The 12,178-nt window shown below is 38.6% G+C and overlaps 2 protein-coding genes across 2 annotated transcripts in view; both read right to left on the bottom strand.

The window, feature by feature from the left end:
- cnga2b (cyclic nucleotide gated channel subunit alpha 2b) overlaps positions 1-4,897 on the bottom strand; it is a 9,305-nt gene extending 4,408 nt beyond the window's left edge. Inside the window, exons 1-6 of the mRNA XM_014006755.1 lie at positions 4,506-4,897; positions 2,271-2,379; positions 2,074-2,184; positions 1,752-1,928; positions 1,072-1,179; positions 853-959 (exon numbers count right to left, since the gene is read on the bottom strand). Coding sequence (XP_013862209.1) covers positions 853-959; positions 1,072-1,179; positions 1,752-1,928; positions 2,074-2,184; positions 2,271-2,371 — 604 coding nt within the window. The 5' untranslated portion in view covers positions 2,372-2,379; positions 4,506-4,897. The remainder of the gene's footprint in view (positions 1-852; positions 960-1,071; positions 1,180-1,751; positions 1,929-2,073; positions 2,185-2,270; positions 2,380-4,505) is intronic.
- Positions 4,898-6,442: 1,545 nt separating this feature from the next.
- The window catches only part of pls3 (plastin 3 (T isoform)), a gene marked incomplete in the record, with an annotated part of 19,256 nt that continues 13,520 nt past the window's right edge, over positions 6,443-12,178 (bottom strand). The window contains 11 exon segments of the mRNA XM_014006756.1: positions 6,443-7,497; positions 7,584-7,708; positions 8,126-8,249; positions 9,327-9,457; positions 9,535-9,649; positions 9,730-9,808; positions 10,304-10,499; positions 10,585-10,680; positions 11,218-11,360; positions 11,455-11,620; positions 11,696-11,777. Of these exon segments, the coding sequence (XP_013862210.1) occupies positions 7,365-7,497; positions 7,584-7,708; positions 8,126-8,249; positions 9,327-9,457; positions 9,535-9,649; positions 9,730-9,808; positions 10,304-10,499; positions 10,585-10,680; positions 11,218-11,360; positions 11,455-11,620; positions 11,696-11,777 (1,390 nt within the window).

Genomic DNA, 12,178 nt, shown 5'->3' with positions numbered 1-12,178 from the left:
ATAATAATAATAATAATAATAATAATAATAACAACAATAATAATAATAATAAAGTGTGGGGTATCTTTGAACAGTTAAAAACAAAAACTGTAGGCTATTCATATTTAATCTGACTCCAACAATGTCTGTATCTCTCACTAAAAGACACGACTGCTCAAAATTATTTTGTGGCCACAAGTTTTTATATTGTGGCAATGCGTTATTTTTTATCTATTGTCACCTGATGGGCTCCGTAGTTTCCAGACTTTCTTGTATATTTTTTAACWTGGTCTTGATCAATCTCCCTAAGTTTTTTGTTTTTAAATATACTGACTTTTTTTTTCCTCTCATGTGTTGTCCAGTACTTGTGCCTGACAATAAATTGTGCTGTATGCGCTTTAAAAATAAGGATTATAGACAGAACAGGTAGTCACTGGTTCGTTTCTTGAAGTCTGGAGCATTTTTATGCTTGAATGATTGAAAGATCAAACAAAACATTTCAAAAATGGTCAGGTACTGAACAGAAGAGGAAAAGTGATCCTTTGGTCGTAATCGGTTCAGAATGTCTTGCTACCAACAATATTAGAATTGAAGGGTGACTCATGAGTTTTGCACAATACTGCGTTTTGTTTGTGTCATGAAAACGTTAGCGTGACGCTCGTGTTACCTCAGGTTGGAAAAGTCAAAACAGATGTCTTTCATCAGATTCATATGARCTTTACTTGGATATGAATTCCAACTCCATGTTGGTATTCTGCAGTAAGTTTAAAACTTTTCAGGATTTGTAAAATAAACAAACATCCAGTGTGTCTTTGAGTGTGGTGAAAGCCTTTTAAAAACTGTAAAAAGCTGCCATTTTTAAAACAAGGTTACCTGTGCGAAGTCGAACACAAGTGTCCAGTAAGTAGACAGTGTCAGACAGGTAGTCCAGCACCAGCCAGCAGATGTAATTATCCAGCTGTAACTGGTCAAAACATGACCTAAGAACGTAAAGAAGAAGAAGAAGAAGAAGAAAAAAAACAAGGTTTAATGCTTCCATTAAACATCTCTGCAGAGCATCAGAAACAAGTCAAACTTTGGGATCGGGATTACCTCGCAACAACGATGAACCAGTTGTAGAGCACCGCCATGGCAATGACAAATAACCAGCGGTAGTACATGTCATCAGACGGAGACACCACAAACAAATCCCACTTTTTCCTGAAAACAGAAATCAAAAWGAAGCTCATTTAAACAYGGAGCACCAGGAATACAATAAAATAAACTCTGTTATGGACACTGCTATTTCTTTGAGCAGGGTTTGTGAACCTCTACATGATACTGTACAAACAGTTCACCCTTTATTTTGTTGTATTGCTTCCAAGCAGCCAGACTTTCTTGTSGTCTTTAGGCTTTTCAAAGATCTCTCCTAGATTTTCTTTGGATTTTAGCWGCATTTTGACACGAAGAGACAACTCGTTCTCATCTCTTTTGCTGACTGGATTGAGAATACCAAAGGCGGCAGAGTTTAACACATAAAACTGTATCTCAGCTCAGACGAGGGCAACCTCAAACAGCAGGTRGCTGAAAACTTTAACCACCTGAAGGACTTTGCATATCTGCTGTAGATAGGTTTCAGCAGGTCTGACTCTAAAGTTAAGAGAAAAACTTCTGAATGAGACTAAGAAAATACGAGAAAWGTCTGGCTTCTTGAGAGCAAAGTATGAAGAAATTTGAGGTTATTTAGCACAGTAMTCTAGTGTTGGTAAGCTAACAAACGTGACAATAAATACCTAAAGATCCCCTTGGCATTGTTGCCGTTGACATCTGGTTGGGTGTTGCTGTTGCGACTCGGGGCYGTTCTCAGTTCAGGGCCACGAAAGCGTTCCAGGAAGGAGTCAGGTCTCTCCTCCTCCTCCATCAGACTCCTGTGAGCCCATTCCCTCAGCCTCACCACCAGGTTCACCATTCTGACTCACACAAGAGAAGAAGAAGAAAAGCCTTTAGAATCAGAGTTAGAATAAATCACTGGCAGAGATGTGCGACAAAGCATTTGTCGGGGTCACTTCGTGCACAGGTGGAGGGAGGCATGCATTCAGTTGCTGGGTTGTTCACCTTGAGATAGCTCCAATCCTTTGGAGAGAGTTTCTTGAATTACGTCCATTTGGATCGAGATCTGCAATCCTCTGCAGCTCCGAGGACGTGTCATCACAGAGGGATGGGACCCTGGGTTGAAAAGTTCAAAACCCCCCTCAGCATCTTGATTCATCTTTTTTTTTTAAAGGATCATATTTCTAAAGGAAACTGATTACCTGCTCAGAGCCACCTCCGCTCTCTCGGTCTCCTCCTCCAGGGTGGTCTTCACCGACAGGCTGTTGGGGGACCGGTCTCTCTTCGCCACCTGGCCCGTCATCCTCGGGTCTGAGTGCATGAGCAAGCAGAGAGAATAAAGTCCAACTCGTTCTCCATTTAACCCAAGCTGCTGCTGGGAGAGTTTGGCGTGCTCTTTCTGCAGTGACAGAACCGTGTTTGTGGTTCATGTGTCAGTTCATAGTCAGGGGACGGGAGGAGGACTGGGACGGTCTTTCACGGTCCCTAACCATCAGACATTACCAGTGGCTGCTGGTTGCTTTGGCGACAGAAGCAGCTACGGAGCACGCTCAGAGCAATTCACAAAACAGCTCCAGACGACTAAAAATGAAAAGAAAAATAACCAAAAATGGGTGTTTTTATTTATTTTTCTTCTCATTTTATTTGGTTAAACGTGTTGAACTCTTTTTATTTGTGCATCAAAAGGCAACAAAGTAGTGAACTGCTCAGTTTTAAATTCTTTGCTAAATTCGTGCAACTTCTGTCTGTATTTTATTAAATGAAGAATATTATGTGTTTAGCTGACTCTATAACTGATTGACTTTTGGAGTTTTAAAGATACTGAGCTAAAATTTGTTGTAACTGAGAGTCATCCCCAGCATGTCCTCTGAGAGCTAACAGATCTTCAGTGATTTGTTATTGTTGTAAACAATGCTCTGTTTAAAACTGTGGCAGAAGAGGCGAGTAGTGTGCATTCCTTCAAGAAATGTTAGTTTAATCTTCTAAAAGAGACTTACAGGGCCCAGTTTCTGATTAAACATCTTGACCTTCAATGAGCAGCTTTTTAAAAAGTTGGTTCTCCCTATCAAATTCAGAATTTAAAATCTGATTTCTAACATACAAAGCTCTCAAATACCAAGCTCCATATAAAGATCTTATTGTTCCATATTTTCCTAACAGAGCAGGTTTACTTGTGGTTCCTTGAGTTTCTAAAAGTAGAATGGGARGCAGAGCTTTCAGTTATCAAGCTCCTCTCTTGTGGAACCGACTTCCAGTTTCTGCCTGTGAGGCTTTAAAACTAGACTTAAAGTGCCTGCGACATCAAATGTTGGTTATAAGTGTTTTGCATAATTTGAAAGATAACATCGATAAAATATTKCAAAAACAAATTTCATGCTGCTGAGATAAACAGATGCTAAGATACTGGCATGTGAAGTAACAGGAAGTGATGTCAATGGGGAATGTCTGAACGTGAACAGAGGATTGCTACAACAGCTACCAACATATCTGATGCTTCTTTAGATTATTTTGAGCCATGATTAGAGAGAGATGAAGAAAAGTCAGAGTTGAAATAATATTGTTTCAATGAACAAAGAGTTCTCCTTTGACATCACTTCCTGTTTAACTTTGGCTAAGCCCAGTTTAAAAAAAATGTCATTTATGTGACAAGATGGGTAAAATTATGTGCATTAATGCCAAGTTTCTTAAAAATAAAGATGTTTTCTTTGAATTTTTGTATTTGAAGATGCATGTCACAGGCACTTTAAGACTTTCCTTTCTGATAAATTATATACAAYGTATTTTAGTAAACTTTTTAAAGCCAAACTGACTTGTCTTTTCAGCGTGTTAGCAGATTTATCAATGGTTCATGAAGCGTTTTGAAAACAGATATTTTCAAAAACTTCCATAAAGGTTATCTGTCTGAGCCAGCATCTCCTAAAGTGATTTTACGTTTTCTGAATTAAAAAAAAAAAAAAAGCCAGAGTGGTTATTCCACTCTTCCATCCTGCACAGACAGATGATGAGGTGTTTAGACAACTGTTACCCCTGTGTGACTAATTGGCGGCTCATTAATGACAACACGGCAGCCTGCAGCGCTCCGGCTCAGCGAGCCAATCAGCAGCTCTCCCTCAGGAGCCGCATCACTTAGGAAACCAGCGTGCACCTCGTGTGTCATTACATCACAAGAGCCGCTGAGTGCAAAGGAACAAAGTCACCCGTCTCCCTGACTCAGCTTTAAACACATAATTGTCAACTTCTGCTAATTAAACCCTTTGTAGTAAACATGATCTCTATTCATGTGGAAATAAATATAAACACATCAAATAAAAGGATCTTATGCAACACATCATTTTTACTAGTGCAAGAAATTTTCTATCAAGACACAAATAATGTAGAAGTCAGGCACGACCTGCTTGGCATTAAAAGGGCAAAACATGTTTACACTTTATTCTTACCTTTAAAGTTGTTAAAATCTCAATCACTCCAGAAAAATCCTTAAGGTGATTTCACACAGCAACACCCACAGAAGGGCTGGTTCTGCCCCGTCCATCCTCAGCTCTCATCTTCAGCTCAAACGGACCCCTAAAACACAATTACAAGTGTGACAGGGCAACATACTCTGTGSTCCTGGAAGTGTGTTCCTCATTCAGAAGTATGTGAGCACATGGCCCACCACATCCCCAGATGAGTGCATGTAGGAGGCAGGTAGGTTGGGAGACAAGGAGGCGGAGTGTTCTTTCAATTAGAATAAGAAAATGTCCAGACAGCAGCTTTTCTCTGCAGGTCTCGACAGGATAGGTTGGTTCAGACGTGTTTGGAGTTCTGATCAGTTAMTATCTTACCTGTTGTAGATGTAGTTCTTTTGGAAAACTGAAGCTTAAGGTTTTGTGTACAAAACTGCAGATATTTGTTGAAACAGATGAGGTTGTCTTTTCAATATTCTAATGAAAGTGAAATACYCATGTTGCACCACTAGATGGTGAGAACGTCCAAATTAACAACCTATTAAAAAACAAAGGAAGGACATTCTTAGATTGGTTAAAACATCTTATTTTCAATACATTTTATGGTTTGCTGTTAAAACATTTTAACACATTTAAAAAGGTTGCCAGCAACTGGATCAGGAAACAAAAAGCTCCWTTGTTGTTTGTTTCTAGGATCCAAAGTTATGGTGGGAAAGTCACTTGTTCAGAAAGTTTCAAAAATCTCCACTTTTGAAACGCAATTGTACGGAGCCCTGAAGGATGTTGTGTTACCTCGCAAAAGTTGTTCATTGCAGCTGTGCCTGCCGATTTATTAATAAATTCCCATAAACATCATTATACTCGTTACTAATTTAATTCAGCTTCCACAGTTACAAAATATCACCGTCAACTTCCCTAACACGTGGTTTCGGTGAATGGGTATTTCAAAATAAAAGTCTCATTCTTTAGAGTTAATAAAAAAACATTAAATTACTTTGGAAACCCAAAAGAAAAAAAAAAATCCCTCATGTCCCTTTAGGGATTCCGTACACATAAATCTTGGAGTGACATCATGCAACTTAGAAAACCAGCAGAAGTTGCTAATCTAATAAATACTGAGCTTATAAAAGAGTAAATAAAAGCCTCCTCCTCATCCGACTGAAACACCTTCATTTTTAATAATAACGTCAATAATAAATGTGGATATTTTTGCTGGAACCGACGCCCAGAGGAGCTCACAGGTAACTAAAGACTCAGACCAGCGAACGGGAAACTACAATCTGCCGCTGGTGTCTCCTGTTAATAAAACCCATCAGCCAACTGTGAAGAAAATCATGTCTGTTAATAAGAGATGCCACAGGTTCTGMTTTACAGCAGGATTTATGATGAACAGGTGCAACAGAAAGCTAGATAAAAGAAAGGAGAAGTGGTAAAAGTTAAAGAGCTGGGTTGTGAGGTTTAAACTTTGAACATGCAGATGAGTTTGAGATAATTAACATTTCTTTGTAAAAATGCACAAATAGATTAAATATATCTGCCTATGAAATCTTAAGACATTATATGCTACAGTACTGATTACTGCAGCAGGTCTGGATTTTTCAAGCTGAATAGATTTGTATTAAAATCTTTTTATAAAATCTGTAAGTTAAACTAGATTGTTAAGAAATATTTTGTCTTGTTAAATTGTTAAATGAAAGATTGCTGAGTTTTTTTTCCTACTTTAAAATGTATTTTTGTCAATTCGAAAAGTTTGACAAAATCAAACATTTATTTTTCCACATAAAACAAAACCTTCAGTCTTTTAGTTATTTGCAGGTTTGTGGATTTAGTCCAATGGTGTGGCGGTATTAAATGTTTTGATTGTAGCTTTTTAATTTGTTGAAACATTGATTTTATTTAAAGGGGAACAAAATAAACCCAAACGTGAGCCGTTTTCAAATTCGTATTTTATTGTTACATGTAAAGCACTTACTTGTAAGAGTAGACATGAACGAGAGACCAAACTCAATTTGGTCAAAGTCAAAGATTATCATGAAGTTACGGTTTGTTTTCGGTAATATGACAGAAGGCAAAAAAAAAAAAAAAAGGAAAATAATCTTAAAGCGCAAGTCGTCTTTGAGACCACAGCCTAAAGAGTCAGCCTGCTCCTCATCCAATGTACAGACACAAACAAAAATAATAATAATTATCCCAACACAACACAGACCGGAAACCCTCAGACAGCATTTACAGAATATTGCATAATAATCCCAAGAAACACAACGAGAATACGAACAGCACATCATCGGAAACTGACCTCATTATGGCTTCAGGATACAGAGACGTTCACGGAGCCACTTAYTGAGATGTGCTCGCACTTCAGTAAATAAGACAACATAATTTTTTATTTTTACGTGTGCTCCTTAAAACATCCAGCTCCCCTGAATGACTTTGTGTTTGGCCTTCTGATGCATATATTCAGGATTAAGTGAAGAATTCAAGAATGTCTGGCGCTTCAACAAGGTCATAATTTATCAGTCTGGGTGAAAATATGTAAACGAACTTGAAGCTGTGAATTATGTGTACTCAGTCCGGAAAAAAAAAAAAAACATCGTTTCACACGAGGAGTAGTGCATCTTGAGAGTAACGGCTTGACGAGAGCCATCTCTAGAGATGATAGTAACGCAGCCTCACCTCCAATGAGAGAATACATGGTTCTTCAGAAATAACTTCTGTAAGGCGAAAGAGGCGGGGCTACATGCAGATGCGGATTATGACTCGTTTAAGACTTTAACTTCATTTCTGTAGTTTTGTGGGGAGCTCTTTCAAAAGGCTAACTGTTTAGGGTCACCGTTCTCTCAGCTGGCCTGTTTAGACGCGCTTCATCCCCCGACCCATCAAGCAGGCAAAGACCGTCATCACCATCTTGGGTTTGACCTCCACAAGATCCTCCGGGAGGGCATAGACACGGGCGCCGATCTTTCTCGCCATAGAGATGGCGTATCTGGACGAGATTAAAATGTAACYATTAGAAAGCGTTTGATCAAACAGCCAAAGTAACAGCTTCTCTTGTTGTCATCCGGTTCTTACTTGGCGTTGTCCAGTTTGTCGTCTTCAGAGAGGCTGCCGGTTTTCACCAGCTCAAAGTTGACGCTGCCGGGCTGGATGGCGTCGATCAGTTCCAGTACCGCCAGGCTGCTGCTGATCTCCTTATCCTGACCAACACACACACAAACACAGGATCAGACCCGACCACAGGACCTCCATCACAGGCCACGCTCACACTGCAGGTCTAAAGGCTCAGCTAGGATTTTTTATTTATTTAGTTTTTTGCATGGTTGTTTACATTCTACTGTAAATTCTATCAGACTACAGATATACAGAAAATATTAACGAACTGGTCCCATAATGTTAGTGTCGATACAATCCAACACGTTGGTAGAGGAACTGTTGTATGAGAAGTCTAAAAGATTTTTAAAAAAGGAAAAGCAACTAGACGTCTGTTCTGTAGCTCAATACATGTGGAGCTTCAAGCTTGAAAATTGGTATCRATAATATCCAGCATTATCCTAAAACGAGTCATTTTATTTTTTCTTTTAAATATTTGTGTTTTAGGAAAAAACTTGGTTTACCTTAAAACTCTGAATCTTGGTGGATTTTCCAGCCTCCACCAAGGTTTGGTTCACCCAYTTCACAATGATGTCGTCGTTTGCCTTCGCTCCGTCACCCAGATCCTCCAGAACATTCAACGTGTATCTAAAGGCGCAACAAGGCAGCGGCGTTATCATCGTGAGCCTGAATTCAATTCAGTTMAATTCAGTTTATGGGCCTCTCTTCAGTTCAGAAGAGAGGCCCAAAACATTTGACTAAATAGAAAAAATAACAAATCTGAGCCAAGGTTTAAAACAAACAAATGTTAAGGCTGTTCATCCCACAAAACAGAAAGCTAGATAACTAAATATAAACATACTTAACAGCTACACTTTAGAAACCTAGTCTTAAAAAAATGCATAATTAAACATAATGTTCTTTGAAACMCATAATACAATACATACAGTACACCATTAACAAAATAAAAGCAATAAGGTTCATTAAATGCCGTTTATCAAAATAAATTGAAAAACTATCCACAGAAATCCATTCACATGAAAGTGGATTTCTGTGGATAGTATATATATATATATATATATATATATATATATAAAAATAATCTAATTTTCATATTTCAAGCTACTTTGTTTATTTTCTTTCCTTTTTAATAGAAAAAAATAACTTTTGCACTGGGTATGTTAGGTGAAACAGTCTGAACTGCTTTGTATTAAATAAAACTGAATAACTCTTGAAATAATTTGACAATAAAAATCGTATTAAAAAAATCTGTCAGGAATATTTAAATTCATTGCAGGTGCTTGATATGCCCCAGGCTCACACAGGTGAGGGAACAYGTTTCAGTGGGTGGAGCCTAAACACTCAGGAGGTTTTAATGCCTAATATAGTCACACCTGAGCAGTTCACGCYGTCCCATTTGTATTTGGTGATTTGAATTTTGACAATTTCAACAGATGATATATGAAGCTGCAATCATGACCCAAGATTTATCTTTTAATTTTTTTGTGGGTTTTAAGCGGTTGTATAATTCTGAACAGATATTTAATAATTAAATTAAAAATACAAATTTATATACTAGATTTAAAAAGCTTTACAGAAAACTATTACTGGAGTTTAAATGAGTGCACAGCTATTTATCTTTCTCTCTTTTATTTCTAGAACAATAAAAATTCAGAATATTAAAAAAAAAATCCAGAAAAAACTAATGTGATTAAATGTTTTTACCGCCTCATGAGCTGCCACACCACAGCCAGAGTCAGGGTCGGATTTCCATCGTTCAGGTCCTGCCCGCCGATCCCAACCAGGGAGAACTTGGTTGCTTTGCCCAGGTCCACTGCGTAGTTACAATTCTCCAACTATGGAGGAAAAATGACACAAACATCAGCATAAAATGAAAATAAGAATGTTTGTGGTGTTGTTAGCGAGGATCTACCTTTTTCATGTTGGTTCCCAGTTTGGGGTAGGGAGGCTTGTTCACTTTGCTCCAGTCAACCGGGACTTTAATCTTCTCGTAGAGTTGAAGGATGACCATGGCGTCTTGTAGGTCTCTATAAGAGCAGTAAACATTAGTTAAGACACAGAACACTCTGTAGATTAAAACATGTTTTTTAGTCCTGGTGATACATACACATAAAGATGATTTACAGTAGGGTTTACTCCCAGCGAGTTCATCCAGTTTCTAAATGTTCTTTCTTCTCGTGTCTCACCTGATCAGCAGAGAAATATAAGATTTAGACAGTTTCAGTAGGAATACTGGACATATTTCAGGAATAGTTCAGAATAATCTACCGGGTGAGTCAAAAGTCACAGGACAGCCTTTTAATTCAGAAACAAACAGGGAAATGACCTATTTGAATACCCCAGCAAGTAATGCGTGGGGTGTGTGTGTGTGTGTGTCTACCTTTAAACCCAATATGGCGGCTATGTTCTGGCCATAGCCTAAAACATGGACCCCCCATCACTTGCTGGAGTATTCAGACATTTCATTTTCCTTTTTTCTTTCTGAAAACGAAAGTGTCCTGTGACTTTTGACTCACCCTGTACATGCTCAATACAGCAGCCAGTCATAAAATTCTAATTTTATTTTATTCTTAAAAAAACAAATAAATCCATAAGAAATATTGTAAACTCAAACCTGCTTCCGCTGGAATCACGTGTTAAAGCAAGATTAGATGAAATAAACCAAGTTTTTCCATACACACCCTCCAACAATCCCCAGTCGATGTCTTGGTTCTCAGGTTTCTTCAGTGCTGGATATTTGTTGAACAGGTTGGCGACAAAGGCGAGGTTGAGTTTGGGGTTTCCACTGACGACGTCCGTCGGCGTGACAAACTGTCGACAGCCGAGTCGGTCGGCCTGCTGCAGCATAGCTTCGGCCCTCTTTATGTCGTCTTTCTCCTGCACACACACAAACGCTGGGGTGAGAGGTGCAGCTGTTACCGTGTGGAGAGGATGCTCAGCTGCGAGCGCTGAAGGTGCTTACGCTGAAGCCTGACATGTTGATGTCGATGCGTGGATGATTGTCTTCGTCTCCTTTTGGAGCGATTTGATTCAGGAGGTGGAAATAGGCCCTGGAGTCCTAAAAAAATTTATACATAAAAAAGGCAATTTAGCCAGTAAATCATGTTTGAGTTGTTTTTCTTAAAAGGGGAAAAATCAAGTGTACAGGTATGCATTTTTTGTGTATTTTCCCCCTTTTTCTCCAAAGCCTCTATATCAAGATGACATCCTCTGTACTTCCTAGATGAAAACATGTCAAAGGGATCTCAGACTACAGCCACATGTTGGCCTTAACATGTTATTTCTCTGTTCTAATAAAAGTTGCTGTTTGTGACACATGAAAACATCTAATTACTTTTTTAAAATTAGATGCTTATTACAGTTTTCACTTAAGAACATCACCATTTTGTTACTGACGCAATGAATTCTGGGTAAAATAATAGGTTACATTTGAGACTAAAACTTGAGTCAAGGCTAAATAATACCATTAATATTAAATGATTTGAAGACACAAACTGTCCTGCAGGAAGCTTATTAAACCTTTACAACTGGTTGATCAGTTTTGCTGTGTTGTTTAAACACCAGATCTGGATCCTACTTCAGGGAAAAGACTCACTTTAATGTCCGAGCTGAAGTTATTGATCTTCTGCCAGCCGGCGTTTTCCAGGTGGTAGTTGGCCCAGCGCAGCAGCAGCTCCTCTGGCGACAGCTTCATCAGGTCCTCTAAGGTTTCTCCATCCTTCAGCAAGGCCGCCAACGCTGTCGGGGAGAGGTAATGATCAGGTAATCTGCTCAGGCAGCCCTTTTCATAGGACTTAAACACATGCTGCGTAATAACAACCTCGCCCCGTACCTTCGTTTCTGCTGAGCTCGATGTCGGCAAACAGGCCGATCTTGATGATCTGCCACAGCAGGCCCAGCACCAGATGGGGCTTCCCTTCTTTCAGGTCTAGTGCACCGATGTTCACCACGTGGCAGCCGATGGCAGACGCAGAGTTAAGAGCCAAGTTCAGGTTCTCCTAAAAAAAGAGACAAACAATCAGAAATTAGAATTATTCATAAACACAAAGAACCTTTAAAAGAGTAAAACTGACCTGTGTTGTAAACGGTGTCAGCTTCTTCTTGTTGATTGTTCTCTCGTCAATAGTGTCTGGAACTGACAGGTTGATCATTTTGCTGTTTGAAGACAAAAATAAAYGTCAATATTTTAGACCATATGTTCATATAAATTAGTTTTAAAAAACAAAATGGCTAATAAAACACACAAGATCTCTTATTTCTGATGCATCAGGGGATCAAAAAATCATCATCCTGCAATACTAAAAACTTCCTATTAAACACYGTTTTCATTTTATGGTTGTAAAGGTCAACAAAAAAATTCCATAGGTCTGAATCACATGTCAAACTCAAGGCCAATGGGCCAAATCTGGCCCTTGTTATTTATCCGGCCCCCAAAGTAAATATTTAAATGTGAAATAGTTTTATGTTTATTTATTTTTGTCTGTCTTTAGTGCATACTTCTTATGATAACTCACCAACTTTCAGGCAAAACAATTTTGAAAAAAGGTGATTTTTGA

This window comes from Austrofundulus limnaeus, unplaced genomic scaffold (assembly GCF_001266775.1).
Source record: "Austrofundulus limnaeus strain Quisiro unplaced genomic scaffold, Austrofundulus_limnaeus-1.0 Scaffold37, whole genome shotgun sequence".
Classification (NCBI taxonomy): domain Eukaryota; kingdom Metazoa; phylum Chordata; class Actinopteri; order Cyprinodontiformes; family Rivulidae; genus Austrofundulus; species Austrofundulus limnaeus.
This window is presented reverse-complemented; position numbering and strand designations above follow the sequence as displayed.